The sequence below is a fragment of the Tachypleus tridentatus genome, chromosome 12, assembly GCF_004210375.1.
Source record: "Tachypleus tridentatus isolate NWPU-2018 chromosome 12, ASM421037v1, whole genome shotgun sequence".
NCBI lineage: Eukaryota > Metazoa > Arthropoda > Merostomata > Xiphosura > Limulidae > Tachypleus > Tachypleus tridentatus.
In genome coordinates this window covers 39,671,893-39,698,551 of record NC_134836.1, presented here as the reverse complement: position 1 = coordinate 39,698,551, position 26,659 = coordinate 39,671,893, and the positions used below count along the sequence as shown (strand labels likewise).

The window sequence follows — 26,659 nt, the reverse complement described above, 5'->3', positions numbered from 1 at the left end:
AGTAGTCTCTACCAGTTAACTATACCAATCAAATAACTAGTCTTGAAACGTTATACTATATCTTCAGAGGAAATGAGTCCAGATAAACTGTGACGAAATGTTGGTTTGGAACGATGAATGTTGTTTTAGTTTTGAAAACTTTCTTTTTCTACCCATTAATAAACTACTTTGTGTAGTTTTTTAATAGAGAGATAATTACTACAGAATTTTTCATTAATAACTTCTAAGATAAAAAAATTAACTGTGAAACTAGCAAAAAATCACCACGAATTCAACTGATAGAATTGGTAGAAAAACATTTCTCTCAGTATTTAAACAAGATAGAATAACAAAGAATTATCTAATACAACCCGTAAAGCTCTTAATATCAACTTTTTCAATTGTCTAAGTCAATCTTGCATGCATCTTGTATTATTCTTAAGTTGTCTAACTTAACTGTTCATACACACAACGGTCACTATCTGACACAACAGCTCATATATTTAGGGCTAGTTATACCAACCAAGATATTTGTTTGTACACTTATTCTTAACTTGCTCATTTGTCAGACACAACCATATCTATACCTAATGACAATTGAACGAATAGACACAACCATATAAACACCAGGTAACTGTTTGTTTAATGATCTTGCACAGCTGTTTATATACCAGGTGTTCGTTCGTTCATCTGTGTGACACAAAGAAATATATACCTAGTGACAAGCTATTTAATGATATAGTATGCCAGCCGTCAGTTTCATTAACGGTGTGTCACAACCCTACATGCACCTAATGACAATTAGCTTTACGATTTATCACAGCCATGTATTTATATACTTGCTGTCAGTTTGTTCAACTGTGTGACACAACCATAGATACACCTAGTGACAATTTGCTTAATGATCTAGCACAGCCATTTATACATCGACTGTCAGTTTGAAACTTTGAAAGTAAGTTTGTATTTCCGTTAAAACTCTCCCTTATCACTGACAAGTGATTTATAATGTGTCAAAAAACCCTATCCTTAACCCTTCAGTAAGTTTTGTTTTTCGTTATAAAACTTTTCAGCAATTATAGATAGTATTTCGCAGTGACATCTCGAAACGACTTCACAAATTAATGATTTCCATCTTTCCACCTCAATCACGCATCATGAATGCATTTTTAAGTATGAAAGGGTGCGGAACTAGTAAAGGTGGATCCACATACGATTGTTCGAATATACGTGCAGTTTTGCACAGTATAAGAATTATTTTTAGCTGGGCAATAGAATAGTGTTTTATAATAATTATAAAGATTTGAGAAATGTTCGTCTGTTTTATGCATTTTAACTTCTCAATAAAATAATGTTCTCTATATTATTCTGGAACGTAAGATAATGTTAAAGCCTTAGTAGACTTTTAAAATAAAATCCAAATTCCTTTCATAAAACATGAGATTAGTATGACACAATAGAGCTCATTTATTTTGTGGTTTCATTGACTTGCGTCCTGGTTATTGTTTAATGCTATAACATTCTTTACTGAAAAGTTCTTACCGGGCTGGCCCGGCATGGCCTAGTGGTTAAGGCACTAAACTCGTAATCCGAGGGTCGTGGATTCAAATCCCCGTCATACCTAACATGCTCGCCATTTCAGCCGTGGGAGCGTTATAATGTGACGGTCAGTCCCACTATTCGTTGGTAAAAAGAGTAGCCCAAGAGTTGACGGTGAGTGGTGATGACTAGCTGCCTTCCTTCTAGTCTTACATTGCTAAATTAGTGACGGCTAGCGCAGATAGCTCTCGTGTAGCTTTGAGCGAATTTCCGAAACAAACAAACAAGTCGTACTGGGCGAGATAAAACTTCTGTTTATTAATAAGTAACAATCTACCACCTGAGAGAGTCTTAACATGTTACAATAGTTTTCATTATTTTCAAATGAGATAAAGGTTGGTAAAGAAATCTAGCGCTAATGTGAAGTTTAAGTCTTTTTTCTATTGAGTTGATAAAAAAAATCAGTGTAATAAAACATATTAAAAGATGAGTGGTTTGGAAAGACGTAAATCTTTCTAAGATTAAAGATTATCCATTGGACAATTAACGTCCTATGATTTTGGTAACAATAAAAAAACAAAAACTGATCAACAGCTGGTCCTCGTAAACGACTTAACCCGTTTTCTTCAATATAAACGAAACATATATTGGGAAATTAAATCCTTAGATTATTTACAAACAAAATCTAGACAAAATAGCTAATTGTAAAAAGTTAATTGTTTTCCTATAGTAAATTAAATCCTAAGTCTAATAATAAGTAAATTTCCTAGAAATTCGTAAAGAAAAACAATTCAAATAAGTATAAAAGTCCTCAGTTTACTAACAAGTAAAATCCATGTTAAACTAGAAATTAATAACTAGAAACTAATAATGACTATAACCGGTTATGGGATGTTGTATTGTAACCTGGATTTAATTATTTTATTAAGTTAAAAAATCAACAACTGTAAAGAAACAATTAACCAAGGCATAAGAAACAAGGATTTAATTTACTATGGGAAAACAATTAACTTTTTACAATTGACTATTTTGTCTAAATTTTGTTTATAAATAATCTAAGGATTTAAAAAAAACTGGCTTTTAATATTTTTTATCTTGTTTTGCTAATTATAACTGCATCATATACAGTGATACCTATATTTGTAAACATACTTCTATTGACTATTAGACAGATATTAAAATATTATTTGTTTGATACATTTCTTACACATTATATTTTTATTAATAAATTCCCTTTCTTTCAGTTGCAGATGTGCGTTAGGAATAATCTTCAATGTTCTAGTAACATCATCTAGGACTAGACGTGGTCAAGTAGTTTAGGTTTGCAGATCAGAATATTAATCTTTAAGCTACAATATGATGCTGACCACCCTCTCTGCTTTCAGCTATTGAAAATCGCAGACTAGTTTTACTGATTGACTCTCCTGCCACCGGTTAGCAGCTCAAAGTTAAGGAATCTGTACTTTGTTGCTTAGCCTATATCACAAACCACAATAGTGATTCATAATGGAATCGCAAAGAATTGCGCCAAACCTTAATAGAATGTTTGAACAAAACAAAAATCACCTTAAACAGTAAATATTCAGTTCAAATAACACTTTAAAACCTTTACTATTGACTGCTAAGGCTGTACACGTATAAAAATGCATGAAAAACACGCATGTTAGACTAACAAAGAGAAGAAAAACTGCCCGTTTGTAATTCCTATTTCTAATATTTTCTTTCCAGCCTACAACAAAAACGATTTGATATATTGTACCCGAAACTTCTGTAGAATACTAAATAAGATACTACAAAGGTCGTAGGGGTATTGAAAAGTCGATTTATTTATTCTATATTTTACATAAGCTAAAAAACATCATAATTCTAGTGTAAACGATATTATCATTACCTCTTTAAATTAGCTGTCTTATCTATATGTGTTGTTCCTTGTGAAACAGGAATTATCAACCAATAATAGCTGAATTTTAGATGACTCGTACATTTAGATACACAATGCTTTGTACACTATACAACTGGTGTCTCTAAGGTGCCAACTCTTATAATATGTATGAAGTGAAGGAGTAAAAAACAACAACACACGTTCAAAGAATAATTACTGTGAAATCTATTGTTTATTTAAAAATTGGGAAGTTAAAACCTGCTAATAGAAATATACAAAAGTAAATAAATGAGGCTAAAAATGCTGTAGATATTTTTATAATTAAACTACAAATCCCTATTTTGATAGGCCCGACATAGCCAGGTGGTTAAGGCACTCAACTCTTAATCTGAGGGTCATGGGTTTGAACATGCTCGCCCTTTCAGCCGTGGAGGCGTAATAATGTAACGGTCAATCCCACTATTCGTTAGCAAAAGATAGCCCAAGGGTTGAATGTGGGTGGTGCTGACTAGTTCCCTTCCCTCAAGTCTTACACTGCTAAGTTAGGGACGGCTAGCTCAAATAGCTCTCGTGTAACTTTGCGCCAAATTCCAAAGAAACCAAACGTATTTTGATTCTACTAAATGTAATTCTAGGTATAGTGTGGAGCCAAAATAGGAATTTTTAGTTTGAATAAATAATGTCTATAGTATCTCTTGTCTTGTTTGTGTACTAATGTCTATAGTATCTCTTGTCTTGTCTGTGTACTAATGTCTATAGTATCTCTTGTCTTGTCTGCGTACTAATGTCTATGGTATCTCTTGTCTTGTCTGTGTACTAATGTCTATGGTATCTCTTGTTTAGTCTGTGTACTAATGTCTATGGTATCTCTTGTCTTGTCTGTGTACTAACGTCTATAGTGTCTCTTGTCTTGTCTGTGTACTAATGTCTATATTATCTCTTGTCTTGTCTGTCTGCTATTTTGAGATCCTTATTTGCAGGATTTTAAGTTTTCAATTTTTCATTTATATTGTGTCATATAACGTTCCATTCAAGCTGAAACTACCAATTTAAGTAATTCAAATGTCAATGTATTTTGACTGAAAGAGCATGGAATACAATAGGTACAAAATTTTGCACAATAAAAAATGTTGAAAATTAGGAAGTCCGATAAACTTCACACATTTTTGCAATGACTACGTTTCGAGTTCCATCGAAGAGACACGATTCTATTTATTTTACTTCCAATCTCTTCAACAAGTTAGCATTCGTAAAGTCTACCTTGATACTCTTATCTCGATTATTAAGGTACCGCAGTTTTTTTTTTTTTTTTCAAAGGTAAGGTACTTTTTCCTAAGGCTCCGTACATTTTGTCGTCGAACTGCGGAGGGACCATATATAAATTTCTAAAAACCTTAACATTAATATCAGAAAGTTTCGGTTAACAATTTTACGACACTATATTATAAGATAAAATATCATGCTTATTAATACATATCCGAAATTTATATGAAATGATCAAAGTAGATAGATATGGATATGAAGAATGATTCCTGTCATTATTTGTATCAACGTATATATTAAGTGTGTTAGCATAATCCCTACGACATTGATTCCACGTTAAAGATAAAAAAGTCAAAATGTTATAGATTTTCTTAAAATATTGTTAGTCTGTTTGCATTTCGCGCAAAGTTACTAGCGTGCTATCTGCGCTAGCCGTCCCTAATTTAATAGTGTAAGGCTAAATGGAAGGCAGCTAGTCATCACCACCCACCGCCAACTCTTGGGCTACTCTTTTACCAACGAATAGTGAAATTGATAGCAACTTTATAAATCTCTAACGGCTAAAAGGGCGAGAATGTTTGGTGCGGCGGAGATTCGAACCCACGACCCTCAGATTACGAGTGAACGTTTTAACCCACCTGGCCATGCCGGGCCTATTGTTAGGCACATAGATACGATTTTAATAAACTGATTAATTTTGCTTTGCTATACTTTTGAAATGAGATTTCTGTAATGGTAACAAAAGTATAAGATGTTCAACTGAAACAAAAAATAACTAAAGATTTTCAGATAAACCTTATAGTGAGAATAATATGTTGGGGGTGGGGCATTGACGAACAGTTTTGTTTTGTCGAATAGCATTCAACAGTGCGTTATTAATGAATTCTGTTTAGTCAATCGACAAGGATCCGTTTTTTAGCCCAACAGCAATCAACCAGTAAGAATCTATTTTCTTTAATAAAGCAACATAAAATTATTACGTATCATTCTGTACTTGCTCAATTTAATATCCATATACATGCACTGAGGTACACTTTCGTATATCACCGTATATACAATGACGTTCTCGTTATGACGACTTGCTATATAATTTTTCCTACTTTCTACACATGTAGCGGTTACCATTACAGAAAGTATATTACAAAGAAAAAGAGAGAGAGAAAATTACATTTGTTTAAGCTTACCAAGTTAGGCTACAGCATTCAAAGTAAGGTAGTCTCACTAAAGTCTTTTGTATTCGGTAAATTAGAAATAAATGCAGTATTTTGTTAGGTTAACATAAGTTATTTATAACAGAAAGAAGTAAAAAATAATGCACAGACGTGGCATACTGAATTTGTTCACAGAATGAAATGAACTTTAACATTCTAATACGCGTTCGGCTCGTAATTTTGAGTGTCGCGGGTTCGAATCCCGGTCGCATCAAACATGCTCGCCCTACCAGCCGCGGGGGCGTTATAATGTGACGGTCAATCCTACTATTCGTTGGTAAAAGAGTAACCCAAGTGTTGGCGGTGGGTTGTGATGACTAGTTGCCTTCCCTCTTGCCTTACACTGCAAAATTAGGGACGGTTAGCGCAGATAGCCCTCGAGTAGCTATGCGCGAAATTCAAAAACAAACAAACTTTACTGATTGTAGCTATCCAATTTTTGAAATGTATGGATTCTAAAAAAATACTACTCAATATTTTCTGAACACCATTATTTTTGTTTGTAGCTTACGTAGCGTTAAAGACAGTGGATGTCAAAACTATGATTCTAACTATCAGTTATACTTTAGGGTTCTAACTATAAGTTATACTTTAAGTTAAAAAGACACTGATGCAACAGAAAGTAACAATTTGAAGCCAGTATTAAGGGATGAACGAATTGTGTAATTTAGATGTCATTCAGAAATGGATCCAGAATTTGTTACCGCACTTAGACACATCTAACCGATAAGTATTAATACAATAAATCCAGAACTAAAGCAGTCGTGAATATAAGATTATATCGATGCTAGCTAGTTATAATTGTGGTTATTATACATGGTTGTAGTACGTTTGTTTATTTTTTGAACTTCGCGCAAAGTTACACGAGGGCTATCTGCGTTAGCCGTCCCCAATTTGGCAGGGTAAGACTAGAGGTAAGGCAGCTGATTATCACCGTTAAGTCTTGGAGTACTGTTTTACTAACGAATAGTTGGATTGAACAAAGCTTTATAACGCCGTCAGAGTGAAAGAGTGAGCCTGTTTGGTTGCACGCAGATTCGAACCCGCGACCCGCAGTGTAGGGGTCGAGCGCCCTAGCCACCTGGCTATGCTATGCTTAATTATATTCACTCGTATTCACAAACATTTTAATAATCAGTGAGCTACATGTGAACATTTCTAATATTCTTCATAAGTACATCAGAACATCACGTAAACATCAAACTGTTTTTACAGACATCGAGATTCTTCTCAAAGTCAGCAAGTTTCTTCACCTTGACATCGAAATGTTTTTGTATTTCCGGTGGCAGCATTGATACCAACAGACTAGCTATGTCGTATGATTTATTACATAAAATGTATCATCACGAAGATGTACTTTTCTTTGTCACATAAAATGAAACTTCTTCTAATATCAACAATCAAACTATTTGATTGATTCATCAAGTTAGGTTTGTATGGTACATACCCTTCATAGATATACACGGTGAACATAGAGCATGTTTCTCAGGTTGAAACACCGTATCCCATAAACAGTAAAGTCTGGGAAAGGGAAATTGCACATAATTATTAAAAGAACTATGTGTATATGTTTTTTGAATGAAGCGCAAAGCTACACAATGGGCTATCTGTGCTCTGCTCCCCACGGGTATCGAAACCCGGTTTTCAGCGTTGTAAGTCCGCAGACATACCGCTGAGCCACTGTGGGGGGCCTAATGTGCATATAAATACTTCTCTTTGCACATGTTAACAACACGAGTATCACTGTTGTGGTAGGTATCTCAGATTGCACCTGCACCTTGGGAACTCCTGCATAATTTCAAACCTTAAGGATGTAACTGTGTGGGAAGGGACCAACATGTCAAATCAAATGCATAGTGGTGTTGTAATATTCGTTTTCACACGGATGCAATGCATTCTGGATAGAGTAGGAGAACACTTCGAACAGTTGCTCTGATTTATCAGGCATTAGGTTATAGTAGCAATTGTAACATGGTTTCCGTAAGAATCTCGTGCAATTTCATCTTTCTAAGACGTTTATTAAATTGGACGCAATGAACTAGAAAATTAATCATTATGTATAACATTCTCAAATTTATTTCACGTTGACAAAATAAGGTATTTTAAACTCAGTTCGTACATCTAGCAGTGTATTTTAGAGTAAGATAAGAAAAATCTGAGGTTTCCAATGATTAGAATCAAATAAAAAAATTCTCAGTTTATCTACCTTCATCCGACTATGTTAAGCTTATTTGCTCACCAGCAAATGTTCAAAAGTTTTGCACTGTAACCAAGAAGGAAGAAGTACACTGTTCAAGAGTGTCCTTTGGCTATGAAAGTATTTTGATCGAAGCAAAGGCAACTGTGTCAAAATAATTTCTATTATTGGTTTTCCAAATTCACCTGAACTTGTTAGTAAAACTTATTTTGTAAGTTATCACCACCTCCAGAAACTTCTGATATTCTATTGGTTAATTAGTTTTAATTAAATAACCAAATTGTATTACAGTAACCTGCCTTTACAGGATATTTCTGTGTTTCACTCTTCCGCGTCTAATTTTGCGTGTCTAGCTTCAATCGCATATAATTTAAACATCAAACTGATTGGTAACGTATAAGATGTTCTACGCTTGCTTGAGTTGTCTTGTTAATTTGTTTTGGCCCTAAAGCTATTCGAATTTGACTATTTTGCTGAATTAAAAGGTCCAGAAATAACTTAAATTACAAGGTTTCGTAGTCAATCAATTGTTTTCCGTAATGTCTTCCACCAGCTGGTCAGCGATAAGTTTCAGAAAAGTTAAAGTGTTAAAATGCAAGGTTCGAATCCTGATGGTTAACAGAACTTAGCTTTTGCACAAAAATTATATACATATATTTATATACACACATGCAGACACTGTAAACAAAATCCACTGTTTAAGACAATATGTGACCTGGCATAATTTGGTAATTAGAGCACTCGTCTTACAATCTGATTGTCACGGATTCGAATTCTCGTAGACAGTCAATGTCTTTATTTGGTGGTATATAGTAGCCTAAGAACTTGCGATGGGTAATGTTGACTAACTGCATTCCCTGTTGTCTGTCACAACTAAATCAGAGTTGGCTAGCGCAAATATGAAATTTAACAAGCAGACAATTTAGTATATATTATGAATTATTTCGAAAAATATATTTCTATAAATGTTCACTAAAACATCCTTCCCTCTAATATAATAATACCATAACATTTATTTAAGAGCAGAAAATTTTTAAAATGTGTGACTATATTCTACATCATGTGTTTGATTATATAGACTGGCAGAATATTCGTAAACAATTAATAAAAATTAATAATAAATTTGTATACAGCTGATATTTCTTGTATCTAAGGGTAAATAATATTTGTTTTTATAATTCTAACTGTCATACATTCAGACAAAACAACAAAAGCTTCCTTATCCTATCAAACTATAATTTTAACATGGTGACCACATGCGTTAAACTGGCTTTTCTTGTTGCTCAAGAAACAATCAAAATATTCTCTTAAACATGACGTTAAACTCAAAAGAAAATTTATATTCATGTTTTTAGTGTGATTCAAACGCTCTTAAAACATGTATTAAGTACAACACATCGCTAGTGTGGTATTTTTTTTTTATTATCCCAGCTATCAAACGTAAGAGAAGTAAAATAAATCACATATGTGGGTTTTTATTCATCCGTAGATACACTGTATATAATACGCCTTAAAACATTTCGTGTATCTTTCGATCTCTCATGATGTGTGTTCATACGTATACAGTTATATTCAGGGTGAAATAAGGTTGTATTTGTGAATGATCGAAGCTCAGTAGCTTGGATGGGCCAGATGGTTAGGACGCTTGAATTGCAATCTGAAGGTTGTAGATTCGAATAACCATCCTATCAAACATGCTCTCATTTTCTATCGTGGGGACATAATAATGTAACGGTCAATCCCATTATTCCTTTGTAAAAGATTAGCTCAAGAGTTGATAGTAGGTGGTGATGACTAGTTGCCTTCCCTTTGGTCTTACACCACTAAATTAGGGACTGCTAGCGCAGATAGCCCTCGTGTAGCTTTGCGCGAAATTAAAAATCAAACCAATAAAAACATAGTTACAAAGCAACGTCGACCCGGCATGACCAGGTGGGTTAAGGCGTTCGACTCGTAATTTGAGGGTCGCGGATTCGAATCCCGGTGACACCAAAATGTTCGCCCTTTCAGCCGTGGGGGCGTTATAATGTGACGGTCAATTCCATTATTCGTTGTTAAAAGAGTAGCCCAAGAGTTGACGGTGGGTGGTGATGACTAATTTCCCTCTCTCTAGTCTTATACTGCTAAATTAGGTACGGCTAGCGCAGATAGCCCTCATGTAGCTTTGCGCGAAATTAAAAAACAAGCAAATGTCAAGCATTGAATAAAATGCATAAGATGAGTCATTGTGTAACGTGTAATTTTGTTTACAGTTAACAGCGGAAGTAAAACCCAACTTTTAATATTTTAATCTGTCAGTGCTGAATTAAGGACAGATAATCCAGATAGCTTTATTCTAGCTTTGCGTAGAATTCAAGTAGAAACGCAAGTAACGCATTTCAAGAAATATATTGGTGTTGTGTGATTGTGAATAATAATTTAATCAAAATAACCTTACACTATTTAAAATATCTTTCCGTTATTTTCCCTTTTGTTTGTTTGTACACTAGTCTCTTACGTTTGGTCTTCGCGAATGTGCCTCAAACGTTAACTTATTTATAATGACACTACCGCTTCATTTCGTTAATAATGGATGTGAACACAATGGTAATTAACACAAAATAGTCGTCCACGATGTAACAATACCAATACATACAGTATCTTTGTCAAATGGAATGAGTTTAACTCTACAAGCAGCGATTATCATCCACGAACTGTATCGCGTTACCATTACAAACAGTAAGTACCTTTGTTCTGTGTGTGAATGCCTTTTGTATGGGAAGCTTGATTACAATAAGTTTAATACTGTCTAATGACAAACATTATTTATTAGAATTTGTTTTGTTAAATTATATCAAATTACCGATAGAAACAGTATAATTGTTAAACGGCAATAATATACCAATACCAAATTAAGTAATTTTGTGAAGTATTACCAAGTGATTAAGGCACTCGACTCGTAACCTGAGGGTCGCGGGTTCGAATCCTCCATCACACCAAACATACTCGTCCTTTCAGCCGTAGGGGCGTTATAAAGTGACGGTCACCCCCACTATTCCTTGGTAAAAGAGTTGGCGGTGGATGTTTGTGACTAGCTGGCTTCCCTCCAGTCTACCATCGCTAAAGTAAGGACGGCTAGCGCATAAAACCCTCGTGTAGCTTCGCGCGAAGTTAAAAACAAACGAAGTTCTTTAAACGGAACCAGGTTATGGGTTAAACACGATTAGCTTCGATAACATTTATAACCCTTAACAGCACTTACAAACATCGTTTGTTTGATAATGTCTAAATGGAAGTAAATTAGAATTCACAAAAATTTTGGTTTCCCCTATTCTTCTTGAATAGGTAAATACATCATGACTAAGATATTATTACACATCCACAGATACGTAGATTGGTAAAACAATACATCATGACTAAGATATTATTACACATCTACAGATACGTTGATTGGTAAAACAATACATCATGACTAAGATATTATTACACATCCACAGATACGTAGATTGGTAAAACACAGAAGAATATTTAGGATTTGTAAGTTTGGTAAATTTATCAAAACGCTAAGGATGACACTTGTAGAAATCAAGTAAGAGGATTTAGGATGGAATTAATAAAACGGAAGTTTCTCATTCCAACAGATTAAGTAAGTTTTATAAATGTCAAGAAAACGCTTGGTTGTAGCTAAAATATAAATGTAAAACAACAGTTTATAGTATTGTCCTATTTAAGCCCCAACAAAATTTATCAAATGAAAAGTTGGTGTTTTTTCAAAAGTATTATAGTTTGGAAAGCCTGATGAACTATTTAATAAATATATGTACATTTTAAAGTTCGTTTGAACTGATACAGCGAAAATAAATAATGTAATGTGTACAAGAAGGTATAAGAATTTGTCGAAAGAGTTACATGCTTACCAAACGGTTTATCTTTCGTCGCCGGCTCTTGCTTCAGCCATGCAGCGGTCATTACAGTCCATAAACAGCAGAACCACCAGATGTTATACATAACTAATATCGGTCTGTAAACTAGATAGTGGCCCGATATCTAAAAATGATCTAAGTCTGAGCAATTTCTCCGAAAAACTTAGTAAACTTACTAAAAATATTCAAATAATAATTGCAGTGAACTAAAGCAGTCAAATGCCTGAAGATTCGTGGAACTAGGTGGCAGTAGTACTTACACATCGAAGGCCTCAGGACAACTAACAAGGCGATTTGGACAGTTACCTTTCAAGCGGACGAGCAGCTCGCGCAGTCAGTCAGAAGATGCACGATGTGATTCCACTCCTGGTATTGATCTAAGAAGTTGTCGACAGAGGGCGACGGCAAGTAATAATGCTCAGTTTTTTGCAGAAAATAATCGAAGAATGCTAAGTAATACGGTTAAATCAACCAACTACTTTAAATTTTACAAAACTATTTTACAGTGCAATTTTATCTCATGAGGATCACAAAGTTTAGAAAGAAATCACTAAAAAATAGCATTAAATTTTAGGAATTTCAAACGAAATTCGCTCTTTCCGAGAAATGATCCATAGTTATATACCTTACATTCACAAGTTCTAAGCCACTTTATGCTCATAAACACATTTTGCACACGTAACTTTGTTGGCGTTATAACTGTGACAATGATTTTAGAAATTCGGTTTAGTGTAACGTGTAAGCAATGGGAGCTGAAAAGTAGAGATAACTTACCTGAACCTTGACATGGTTTTACAACCCACGTGTTGCAATTCAGGTAGAAAACACCAAATACTTAGAACATAAAACCATAAAGTGGTGAGGGTACAATGTTTTTGTAACTAACCATAGTTATGTTTCCTAAGTTATAATATATGCAAGTCAAAGTGAATATTTCAGTTGCTTAATTACAAAGACGGCTCCAGAACCAACAGATGATTAGGTTCCTGCGTGTTCTGTTTAACTAAAAGCAATATAACTGTTTTATGTTCAAGCTCTAACTACTGTTGTAAATCACTTAACTTGGTTATTTACAGAGGGTATTTTTGATAAAGATGCAAAATATTTAATCCTATGTATTTCTAAACTAATCTTTTAATTTATAAAAATTCACTGGATACAGAAAATTTAGTGTGGTGGGTGTCTTATACAAATTTAGTTACTTTTATTCAGAAGTTCTTCTTAAAAAAAGAAAAACATAGCAGAAACAAATATGTCCTAATATTTAACTAAAGACATTTTGATCCATCAAAGTCATCACGAGCTTATACTGGGTTAAAGGTGAACCCTGTTTGCGTAATTTAAATTTGAACAATACGTAAGTACTTCTCATAGGTAAAGTTGAATTCTTTCAAATAATTTAAAATAATAACGACTTTTATGGTTAAAAATATTTTTCTTTGGAACTAAATGTGTAATGACTTAATCATTACCAGTTAGTGAAGGTATTATAATGTTGATTATCAAAGCTTTTATAATTGTCACTCTACTCACCTTAGGTTCTCTTCGAATATCAATAACGTTATTGTTGGATCCGGTAGGTTTAGTACATCTATGCTCTAATGGCCAGGTGATTAAGGCACTCAACTCGTAATTCGAGGGTTGCAGGTTTGAATCCCTCTCACATCAAACATGCTCCCCCTTTTGAGCCTTAGGTTATTATATTATGACGGTTAATCCCACTATTCGTTAGTAAAGGAGTATCCTTAAAAATAGCGGTGGATGGTAATGACTAACTGCCATCCCCCTGGTCTTACACTGCTAAATTAGGGACGGCTAGCGCAGATAGCCCTCCTGTAGCTTCGTGCAAAATTCAAACACAAAACAATGTATGCTCTACAGAAAAGTAAGAAGCTTTTTAATAGCCTCACGCCCTTGTTCCTCCAGTTTCACCATTAGAAGAATGGTTGTATAACCTGCACATAATTTAACATATTATTCCTTTTGTGTTTTTTTCTTTTCTGCAGGGTTGATTAAATAATGTACGTCATATATAATTGTGGGTTTAAATAGTTAAGAATCTGCCGTTGATGTTTTTGTTTGTTAACAATAATTACCAAACGGGTTTTAACTGTATTGTTTAAGGAACGGAATTGTGATGAAAATAATGTCTTAATTTTGTAGTTGTTCTTTTAGTTTTCTTTTGCATAGTTTTGTTTCATTGAATATTTCAACAGTTCATCATCAGTAACAGTAATTTTCAGTAAATGTCTAAGGCATTTTTATAGTTCGTTATTTAAATTGTTGATGTGAGCAAATAATTTGAGTAATTTAAGCAAGTTACTTTAATTGAAGGACCTAACTTTTGTTATTCGAGACGCGCGTAATTCTGATTGAGATTCTGTTATGACAGTATTTCTTACGTATGGATGCACACTTACTGATTTTACATACGCAAACAACTAAAAATTAATGAATTTCTTTCTTTCCTTTTTGTATCATGAATAGAATGTTGGAGATAAACATTGATTGTATGATTTAAGAAAAATTATTTTTATTTTTCTGAGTCAAAACCTCGATAAACGTCATTAACATACACTGGTGGCCAAAATCTTAAGGCCAATGAACATAAAGAAAAAATATGCATTTTGCGTTATTAGACTCAACCACTTATTTGAGTAGAGCTTCGAAAGATGAAAATAAGAAAAGAGAAAATAAAAAACTTTTTAGCATTTAATAGGGAAAATGTGAACACTATGAAATTAGCCTAAATACTAGCTGGTCAAAAGTTTAAGACCATGGTGAAACGAAGCGTTAATCGGTAAACACGTAACGAAATTTAGTCATTTTGTTCAAACATTAGCGTTGTCAACATCTCCCACTGACATCTCCTGTGTTATATTGGGTAAAAACATGGCAAAGGTTAAAAAGTTGACAGAGTTTGAAGGTAGCAGAATTGTCGAGCTGCAAAAGCAAAGTCTCTCTTAACGTGCCATCGTTGATGAGATTGAGCGCAATAAAACTTCTGTTGCAAATTTCTTAAAAGACCCTGAGAGATACGGAACGAGAATTTCAAGTGGACAGCCCAAGAAAATGTCGCCGGCGTTGAGCAAGAGGATTCGACGAGTTGTCCGGCAAGACACCAGCCGATCGTCGAACCAGATTAAGGCTCTTACGGACGCAAAATTCAGCTCAAGAACAATAAGACGGCATCTACGAGATAAAGACTTTAAAAACCGTAAACGTATTTAAATGCCACGTTTCATTCCATACCACGAAACAGTTCGGTTAAACTTTGCTGAGAAACACCAAACATGGGACGTAGTAAAGTGGAAGAAGGTTTTGTTCTCTAATGAGAAAAAATTTAACCTCAATGGTCCAGATGGCTTCCAAAGTTACTGGATCGATAAGAATATCTCACAGGAGACATTCGTGAGCTCCCCAGTGGCTCAGCGGTAGGTATGCGGACTTACAACTCTAAAATTCGGGTTTCGATACCCGTGATGGGCAGAGCACAGATAGCCCATTGTGTAGCTTTGTGCTTAATTCAAAACAACAAAACAACAATGATTTTCGTGAATGATCTTCACCACTTGGAATAACATTCAAGCCAACCTCTGCAAACGCTTATATCGACAATGTTTGAAGTTATTCGCAATGACGGCCGTGCAACTCACTAGAGACCTCTTGTTGGGCATTTCCTATCCTGTTTAGGACTTCTTTTTGGTATGGTTTTAAACTATTGACCAGGTAGTATTGAGGCTAATTTCATAATGTTAACATTTTCGCTATTAAATGCTAATTTTTATTTATATTTTCCCTTTTTTTATTTTCATCTTTTGAAGCTCTACTCAAATATATGGTTGGTCTAACAACGCAAAATGCATATTTTTTTTTAAGTTCATTGGCCTTATGATTTTGGCCAGAAGTGTATATTCTGGAGAGGGAACTGTAAATAGATATTGAAAAAGCTTTTTCTCAACTTTAACCATCTGGTATGGCGTTCGACTCGTAATCTGAGGGTCGCGGATTCGTATCCCGGTCGCACGAAACATGCTCGCCATTTCTCCCGTGAGGGCGTTATAATGTCACAGTCAATCCCACTATTCGTTGGTAAAAGAGTAGCCCAAGAGTTGGCGGTGGGTGGTGATGACGAGTCGCCTTACCTCTAGCCTTACACTGCTAAATTAGAGTCGGCTAATACAGATAGCCCTCGTGTAGCTTTGCGCAAAATTCAAAAACAAACAATCAACTTTACCCAGGAATGCATTGCCAACCAAATTTCGTAAAGCTCTATCAATGTTTCTCATTTCTTTCAAACCCTAAAACGTTTACAAAACTGAGAAAGACAAACTATGATATACAAAACTTACACAATTCCATCCTAGGAAAGAGAAATTAGACAAATTTTCCAATGTCACAAACGGATAATTGATGCATTTAAAGAAAACTGTATTAGACTTTGCCTAATAGTTCTGCTTTTAGTTTAACAAAACGCTTTGTTGCTTTTTGTCAATTCCTTGAAAGGTTTAATATGATTTCAATGCACACCTTTTTAAATTTGAAATTTCAATTAAGTTTAATAACACGTGGCACATTATCTGTGAACCTGAAGTAATAGTTTATAAAGTATATATATTTGATTTGTAAAATACGATACAGAAGAGAAGTTTGGTGATTTTATCTTAGATAACTGGTCGCAAGCGAAAAGTGAAGCAAGATTATAGTTTGCCAGTGTGCATGAAATATAATTATTGATGATATTCGCGCAAAGCTACACGAGGACTCTCTGTGCTCGCCGTCCCTAATTTAGCAGTGTAAGACTAGAGGAAAGGCAGCTAGTCACCACCGTCCACCGCCAACTCTTGGGCTATTCTTTTACCAACGAACAGTAGGATTGATTATAATGCTACCACGGCTAAAATGGCGAGCATGTTTAGTGCGACGGGGACTCGAACCTGCGACCCTAAGACGAGGAGTCGAACGTCTTAACCCACCTGCCACGCCATATAATTTATATTACTGTAAGAGACAATGTACTAAAACGTTATGTAAAAATGAAATTGATGTTATACTATGCAGACACGCGGGAAAAGTATCATAACTAAAGAGTTTTTCTTGTACATATAATGTGATGTTAAATTTTAAATTCTGTAATTCAGTGAACGGTGTAAATAAGTTAGAATAGCTAAGAGGTTTAAACGTAATTTCCATTTCTATCATAAACAGCCTTAAAATAAGCAACCTTAGTAAACCTATTATTCACGAGTAACATGTTGAGAACAGTCTACTTGTCGCAAAGAGTTCTGTCCAAAGAAGATAAAATACTCCTACGCACGCTTTCGGTTCCATAGAATCAGTTGTTTTTTATCTTGTAACTTTGATTCCTACATCTTACCAAAGAACATAAAGTGTAGCCTTGAGAATTGGACTAGTTGTGAGCAGACGGTGATCCTTGATAAAATAATATGCAACAAGCCACTTTCCAAGTGTTCCCTACGGTAAAAAGAGTGTTTTATAAATATATTCAGGTAAAGATTACTAAATCATAATACAGTTTCATCTAACATTGATCTATCCATTCACGCTTTGAAATCCTATATTTTCTTATTAAACTGTGAGTTTTATGGATAGAGGAAAGTGCCTTTAGAGTGCTCCTTGTCATAAAATACAATACGCATTACAATAAAGCTTTCCATGTGAGATATGAACACCTGGTTCATAAATACTTTAAACTCATCTCTGAACAATATTCAGTGTGTACTTGGTAATTTAGTCGGTTGTAATGTACGGAAACATGTAAAAATCTATTTGAATAAATTAAAACTCAGAAAGAAATGTTTATACGTATAAATTGGATGTGTGATTTAATCAGTGATTTAATCTTATAAAATCAAACGAAACAAAAAAATCAGAAAACAAAGAAACGTAACAAAAATTTCCTGCTCCTCTGGGATAATTTTTATTTAGTTCTTTAGTTCTACAAACACACACATAAGAACATAAGAAACGCATTACGTGAGCCTTATTAATCAATAAAGCTTAATTTCAGTCTTATAGTTCGATATATTAAGTTAACAGAATATAAAACTGTTGTTTAAGACTCGTAATGTAAATAGTTTTTCCAAAGGTTTCGGTAATAGGGCAGACAGCTCGCAATAAAACGTTTCTAAACGTAAATAAAACTCGTTTATCCTTCTACAAAAAGCAAGGCCACTACATTAATAAACTAGGTTAGCAATAAACTTTCAAGTCCTGTTTTTGAATTTCGCGAAAAGATATGCGAGGGCTAGCGTAGATAGCCCTTCCTAATTTATGATTGTAAGATTAGGGGGAAGCTTGTATTCATCACCCACAGCCAACTTTTGAGATACTCTTTTACCAAAAATTAGAGGGATTGATCGTCACTTTATAATGCTCCCCACACCTGAAAGGGAGAGCATGTTTGATGTGATGAGGATTCGAACTCGCAACCCTCAGATTACAAGTCTAGCGCCCTAACTACCTGCTCATGCCGGGCCGACCTCTAGGTCTGTTATAGAACGTTTTATGTGTAAAACCTTATCATATAATTTGATTATCACCACTTGAAATTGAAAAGTAATTAGAATATTCAAAAATAGTTTGAAAAGTTTGTAGAATTTTATAGCCACGACAGAAAACTAGGCCTCAAAAGCAATTTCCTTTCAAAATGTTAATAAGTTTATTTCTATGCAATTATTAGTAGACATAGAATGGTATTTTGAAACTAGAACTCGGGAAACAAGTAAGACTAACTTAGCTTATGTCTCTAAAATCGAAATTCAAACAATCACTAGTCCTCACTAGCACGTAAATCTCAAAATTATAATTTCAAGAAATTACAATCATGGTTCGGCTTGACTAATGACATCATTATCTAGTATTAACTTACTTTTCTTTAACGTTGAATTAAAAAAAGAATGCAGAGCTACATAATTGATTTACAGAAGGAACTCTATTTGTATCCAAATTGATATTGACTGTAATGGCTATGGCGTGGTTAATAGTATTACAGGGACGCCGTGGGCAATTAGAGCAAGCGAATGTCTTGCCAAGTAGTTGTAAAAAAATCTCTAGGTAAGAAAAGCTTTAAAATAATTGCAACACATAATGCAGTAAATTAATAATAATTGATCAAATTGTTAGAGCTTTTTTACACAATCTTGCTTATTTCAAATAATTCAAAAATTTAATATGTGTATTAAAACTTGAACCTATAAAACTGAGTAAATGTTAACAGTGAATATTAATTTGTGTGTTTGTTGAATTTCGTGCTAAACTACTCAGTGATCTTTGAACTGGTAAACTGGAGAGAAAACACCTTGTTCATATCACCAATTGCCAACTCTTGGACTACTCTAAACGAATAGTGTGATTGCACAGTACTTGCAACGTCTCCACGGCCAAAAGGACAAGGATGTTTGATGATGGGATCCAAACCTGCCACCCGCAGCTTGCGAGGCAAGCGCTTTAACCACCAGTGATTGGTTTGGTTTTGAATTTCGCGCATATCTACACAAGGGCTATCTGCGCAACCACCAGCGAAGATGAAACAAACAAAAAGTGTGTGTTTATTTTTGATATGTATTATGAAGTAACTTTTTTTTTAATCACTTTTTGGCCCGGCATGGCCAGGTGGTTAAGGCACCCGACTCGTAATCTGAGGTTCCCAAGTTCAAATCCCTGTCACATCAAACATGCTTGCCCTTTCAACGTGGGGGAGTTATAATGTTGGTCAATCCCACTATTCGTTGGTAAAAGAGTAGCCCAAGAGTTGGCACTGAGTGATGATGACTAGTTGCCTTCCCTCTAGTCTTATACTTGGTCAATCCCACTATTCTGTGGTAAAAGAGTAGCCCAAGAGTTGGCACTGAGTGATGATGACTAGTTCCCTTTCCTCTAGTCTTACACTGCTAAATTAGAGACGGCTAGGGCAGATAGCTCTCGTGTAGCTTTGCGCTAAATTCAAAATAAACCAAACCAAAGATAGCTAGTCAACACTACGTATCATAAATTTGTTAACTATTCTTTTCATACCTAACAATAAGATTTACAAATAACGCACATATGCCATAAAGTGTAATTTTTTTCTAGGGTAAAAGGGACACAAGCCACTAAACACCAGCTCTGCAATGTGACATGCTAACCGTTAGGTCACGTGTGAAAGCAAAAAAAAAATGGTATTATGACAGGTTAGACTTAAATTAACTTACAGCAATCGTAAATAAAAGCAGTGATGTATTAAATTTCGAATAATATTTAAATCATGTTCATACACGATAAGTGATTTGAAGATATATTCATTTAAAATATGAGCTTTATTTATAATCGCTATGTTTGAGGCCCATGAACAACCAGGTTGGAGGTTGTGAAGATACGGGAGTAAAATGTTTGTGCATTTGTAACTTTTTTGAAACTTTTATTCACCCTTTAACTTACGATAAATAAATAATCTGGCATTATTACTACTACAACCAATAATGTGGTTAAGGCACTCGACTCGTATTCTGAGGGTCGCGAGTTCGATTCCTCGTCACACCAAACATGCTCGCTCTTTCAGCCGTAGGGGCGTTATAATGTGACGGTAAATCTCACTATTCGTTGGTGAAAGAGTAGCCCAAGAGTTAGCAGTGGGTGGTGATGACCAGCTGCCTTCCCTTTTGTCTTACACTACTAAATTAAGGACGGCTAACGCAGATAGCCCTCGTGTAGCTTTGTGCGAAAATAAAACAAACGAACGGTAGAAAATGGAAAGTAGAATATCAGATGCACACATCACAATGCAACCAGCAATTATATTTATCTATCTTTAAAAGTAAGCGAGTCAAACGGTTTATCAATTGAACCTGACAGTAAAAGATCCTTCTCTAGATTTGGTACCAGCTGGTTTATCAATTATTTACCAGAACGTATCTCCATCTTAATTATTCATTGCTAATTTTATGTATTCCATGGTTAGACGGGTTTACCTTGGACTAGTAATTATAAATAAAATGGCTGTTTGTTATAACTGAAATGCTTTTGTTGTTTTATTTCTGTTTTGAAGCATAATTTAGCCACGTGAAACCTCTTAGTTTAATCGCATACTGACTTCTTCTATCTGCCATAAGTTAATGCCTCTCTGTATATTCTATAATTAGCGGTAATCACACCCGCTTGAAAATGCACACTATTTCAGTTTCTGAACTATTCATAATACTGTATTTTTTTCATAAATTACAAGCAGTATAATTCTAACTTTATCATATATGACAATTAAACTATTAGGTAAATATATATTTCTGCATATTTGATCAACTAACAACTTTCTGTTTACCGTTTTTCTTGTTGGTAATTTTAAATTAGCGATGGGTGTAAATAAGCCTCAGGGTTATTTTGACAATAATGTTTGGCCCATATGTCGTATAAGGGGTCGTTCAAGTTGATAATATCTAGTGCGTGTAATATCACTAATTGTTGATATGATTTCGATCCTCTGAACCTTGGAATTTCCTGTTTGTTTGTAGAATATTCACCCATATCTACACAAGAACTATATACATAAGACGATCCGTAATTTTGAACTGAAGAATTAGAAGGAAGGCGTCTTATCAGTAACAGCCGCCATCACCTTTTATGCTATTCTTGGCTGACCGAATTGTGAAATTGAACTGTCACTCTTATTGTACAATCGTAGCTCAAAATTGTGTGAAATGCCTTTTTAAGCAACTAGACGTATACTTTGAGCTTTCAAATTCATAATTCTGCATGCTAATTCACCATTAGACCACATCTGGCTCTGAGTCTTAGGGGTGGTTATGTTTAAGCTTTAGGGGTATGTGACTTGTCCATTTCAACCATGCCTTGCATAATGTGTTGTTTAGTTTCAAAATACCGAATATTAGTGATTCTTGTTTTATAATTTCTGGTATTAAAGGCTCATTTGTACTTATTTTCATTCCATTGAATCCGACTTTCAATGTCGCGATTAAACGGAAAACTTCTTGTATAAACTACTTATAAAATATGTAGTTTCCATGACATAAAATAAATTAAGATTAAAGATCTTTCTACACCATTTTACTAGTTCAAAAATTTGTTTTTTTATGTTAACCAATCCAACGCTAATGTTCATGGAGCAAACGCTGATAACAAAACTCGTCGTACTGAATGCAAGCAGGCATCAACTGCAACAAATAAAGCAGTTTCACAAAATATAAAATTCGAGTGATCAATCTAATAAGACCCAGCATGGCCAGGTGGTTAAGGCACTCGATTGGTAATCCGAGAGTGGCGGGATCGGATCACCGTCGTACCAAATGCTCGCCCTTTCAGCCGTGAGGGCGTTATAAGTGACGATCAATCCCACTATTTATTGGTAAAAGAGCAGCCCAAGAGTTGGCGGTAGGTAGTGATGACTAGCTGTCTAGAACAAATAGCCCTCGTGTAGCTTTGCGCGAAATTCAAAACAACCAATCAATAAGAGTATTTGTAGCTTCGATATATTTTACTTTCTTTTTTTCAATTTTATTAAACGCAGATTTTCTTCTATTTGCCCTGGACGCACACGTACTACGGGTTGGTACAATGTTCAAGATTATAAAGTTAATTGTTCTTTTTTGTTATGTCGTAAGCCTAAGCAATCCATATGTTAATCGTCAATGAACTTGCCAACAATATACGATAAGTTTGCCACTTTCATTATAAATCAAATCCCACTTGCGTGATTTCAGCGAATATTTAACTTGTACACGAAATCAAAACGATCTTCTGTATATGTGTCCCTGTAGATGTTAAGACCACATTGCAAATTATTAATTTGTAATAGCGCTACTACAAGTCATATTCTATTGCTATTGTCAGTAATTGTTGCCTTTATACCCAGTTTCCTGGGCCTATTTATCCTTTTTCTTTTCACTGAATCGAATTTTCTACGTCACAACTAAACAGAGAACTTCCTCCTCGATTAGGTCAGTAATATGTGGGGAGTGTTTGAATGTTCACATCAATGTTAGGAGTTGGGTTACTGCATTCCATTAGCTAAGGATTCAATAATGCTTGGTAGAGCTTTTAAATCACTTAGTAGAACTAACAACTCGCGTGCCTGACATACCTCAAATCGAGCAGAGTACAGTGTTGCATTTCAAGCAAACATTTGTAATAGCAGAGCATCTCCACCAAAGTGATCAGTATCACCTTTGGATAACTTGCTTCACTGAGGTATGTTAAATTTTCAGCTCTAGCAACTGAGCGTTTCGATTAAAATCAATTCCACATCTGAAGCATTACCCTCTCCTATAAGAACATATTATCACCGTTCCTATAGGAACATATTATCACCGTTCAGTACTTTCAAAGAATGTGGTATTATAATGAAAACTTGCGAGTTATCAAGGACTAAAAAATCAGTTTTCACATTTTATCATTTAATACAAAAATTCAATATGTGTAAAAACATTTCAACCTATATCTAAATGATTTTATGTTATTTTTACAAAATATCTTAAATAAAAACAATTAATGTAATGTTACATCATGTGATTGGGACCATTACATATCAGGCACATTCCTCTGCTGAAATGCAGGTTTCGGGTGTGAATAATGAAATAAGATAAAAATTACTGACATTAAAATTCATGTCGGTTACAATTTTCCAGAAGAATAATTTTAATGTACATTTAATTTGATTAAGAAGGTTATAACCAGGCTCTCTTTTTCACTATAGGAGAGACTTGAAGAAATTTTGTGCTTGTAAAAGTTAAAAATCTTAGAATCTATGAAAGATCGAACGATTTAGTAATGAAAACAATGAATTGAATATTCTTGTATTTTCCAAATACGATCTCTCAGAATAGCGTTTGGGAGAAACTTAGTCATCCAAGTGAAACTACACAACAAAGAAATCTAAACCTTTCCTAATTTACTTACCTCACTGTCATGCTGACTTGTGTAATCATATTTTGTTGCATGTTTTATATTGGAGTAGTAAAACTTCATAAAAGTTTTATTAACTGATGCAAGAAGGTAACGTAAAAGTACGAACATAAAAGTAAAAGCACTGACTAATAGCCTTCCATACTGAGTAAGTGAAGCCTTATTGCAATACTAATTGATGCGCAACCCAAGGTGGAGTAGGCAACCTGGTTTCGATCCCAAGACAAATACCTTCGTCAACAAACTGCCGAAACGACCGAAAAGTATTTACTTTCGAGAACCTGTAAATTTCGAGCGTCTTAATGCCTCAAATACTTAACCGTGAACGAACAAGTATCACAAAAGATGATAGTGGTTCATAATAGGGATAACAAAAAAAAATTGCACAAATCTCTAATGGAACATTCGGACAAAAAAGCATCCTTTTCATAAACATTCAGTTCAAATAACACTGTAAAACGTAAGGCTGTAGACGTGTCAAATGCACATAAAGCAAGCATATTAGGCTTACGGGGAAAAAATCCGCTCCAGGAATGAAGGAAAGTAACTCTACTGTCAATACTCGTGGTAGACACAGCACAGATACCCCATTATGTAGATTTGCGCTTAACAACAAGTAAACAAACATTTATAATAGGTAAACAAATATATAATTTTTAGTGTATTTAGTTAACAATAGTGTTGAATTCACTTTCTATTAAGATCATGGTCAAATTATTTAATAAAATACACCTCAGGAAGTCTTTGTACTAATCTCTGTTATAGTGATTTAAAATTCCTTGGGAGCTTACTTAGCTATACAAAAATAAGAGATCTAAAAACTGGTACCAGAGTCTGTATTAAAAATAAATCAATCTGTTATAAATAGTCAAAGTAAATAAAAAACAACTGAAAATTATAAAATCATACTTTTGTATTCTTTCTGAAGTACTTCCTGAGGATATTCAAATCTAAGTAATTTCTCCATTTTAATATATATGTATTTCTGTTGACGCTATTTGCTTTTTCCTGGTTATTAATAGCGGTCTTTATCTTCCTTAACTAAAAAAGTACAATAAAAATTTGTCATTTTTGTTAGTTGAGAGTTTCTTCAATTCCATTTTACTTAAACAATATACGCTGAAATTTTTAAAGTGTTATTTACGTCTACTGACTCAGTGTGACGTCGTAATAGATTAAGCCAACATTTAATGTTATTAGGTTATGCTTCTTTTTAGATAATGTCAACCAGCAATTGAAGAAGGAACGCGAAAAAATTGACAAGTATGACCACGTTATAAATTTATTTAAAACTTTAAAATCACGTTACATAACGTTAAGTCAAGCGTTTCCATAAAAGATCAAAGGAGTATTTAACTTATCTTTCAAAACATATGTGTGTATGTGATGTATTGAATCACATCTATAGCTACGATTTATTAAAATTTTACAGATATTTGGATTTGTTTTACCATGTGGCACATTACATAACCTTCTACCAAATGGTCAGGTCAGAAACTATATAGTTCAGGTATAAACGTTCTTAGTTATGAAATATTGTTCTAGCCGTGACAAAGGACCTTAAAATAAATTGTGAGGTTAAATGTCCTTTTAATAGCGAGCCTACCGTTGTGAATGGTTTTGTTTTGAATTTCGCGCAAAGTTACTCGAGGGCTATCTGCATTAGCTTTGTTTTGTTTTGAATTTTACGCAAAGCTTCTCAAGGGCTATCTGCGCTAGCCGTCCCTAATTTATCAGTGTAAGAACAGAGGGAAGGCAGCTAGTCATCATCACCCACAGCCAAAATCGTGGGCTACTTTATTACCAACGAATAGTAGGATTGACCGTGACATTATAACGCCTCCACAGCTGAAAGAGCAAGCATTTTTGGTGGGACGGGTATTCGAACCCGCGACCCTCAGATTACAAGTCGAACGCGTTAACCCACTTGGCCATGCCAGGCCTATGAATGGTCTCAACTACATCATAGCGCTACCCCTGGACCCTGCACCCAGCAACTTGATAACATAACCATTAGGCTATGTCCAATACTAAAAAATTCAAAATATATCTCAACTGATTAACAAAGCGTTCCTTGTAGCCACAGACGCATATATAACAAGTCAAGTCAACAAATTATTGGCAATATTTTATTTCTTTAAAGGTCCACGGTGGCTGACAAGAATATGTGAGGGCTTATAATACAAACAGATTGGGGTTCGATACCCATGGTAGGCGAAACATAGATATTTTGTTTTATAGCTTAAACTTAACAGCAAATTCGGTTTTACGACTACTAACAAAAGGGTCTCCCGCTGGTACAACGGTAACTCTACGGATTTGTGACGCTAAAATTAGATGTTCGATTCCACTCGGTGAACTCAGCAAATGGCCTTATTGATACACACACGAATAAAAGTAACAACATAAAAAATAATATGGAGCTCGTAACCGTCAGTAGGAATACAAGTTTTATATTGTTATTTCTATAGATGTCTAATTGATGTATCCTTATATGTAATTTAGAAACGAAAAACATGCTAAAAATGTGTTTTTTATGATTTTAAGAAAACTCCGTGTCATTTGAAGGCAAAATGTTTGGTGAATCTAAAACAAATTATCGAGATATTTTACACTTATGGTCAATCAGAGTGTAAAATTGTCTGAGAAGAATCAGTAAATAGTCTGTGGCATGTAAAAAATAATAATGTTCCAAAAGTATAAGAAGTGGAAAATAATGAATCTTGGCTGAGAAAGATTTGTTGGTAGCCCTAAAATTTATTTATTATCCATCAAA

At 34.5% G+C, this 26,659-nt stretch overlaps 1 protein-coding gene across 2 annotated transcripts in view; it reads right to left on the bottom strand.

The window, feature by feature from the left end:
• LOC143233080 (protein turtle-like) overlaps positions 1-26,659 on the bottom strand; it is a 261,770-nt gene that overhangs the window by 58,529 nt on the left and 176,582 nt on the right. Inside the window, exon 1 of one of the 2 annotated variants that reach the window (XM_076468964.1) lies at positions 11,965-12,278. The exons of the other annotated variant lie outside the window; for it this stretch is intronic. Coding sequence (XP_076325079.1) covers positions 11,965-12,055 — 91 coding nt within the window. The 5' untranslated portion in view covers positions 12,056-12,278. Of the gene's footprint in view, positions 1-11,964; positions 12,279-26,659 lie in introns of those variants that run through there. 2 annotated transcript variants of the gene reach the window in all.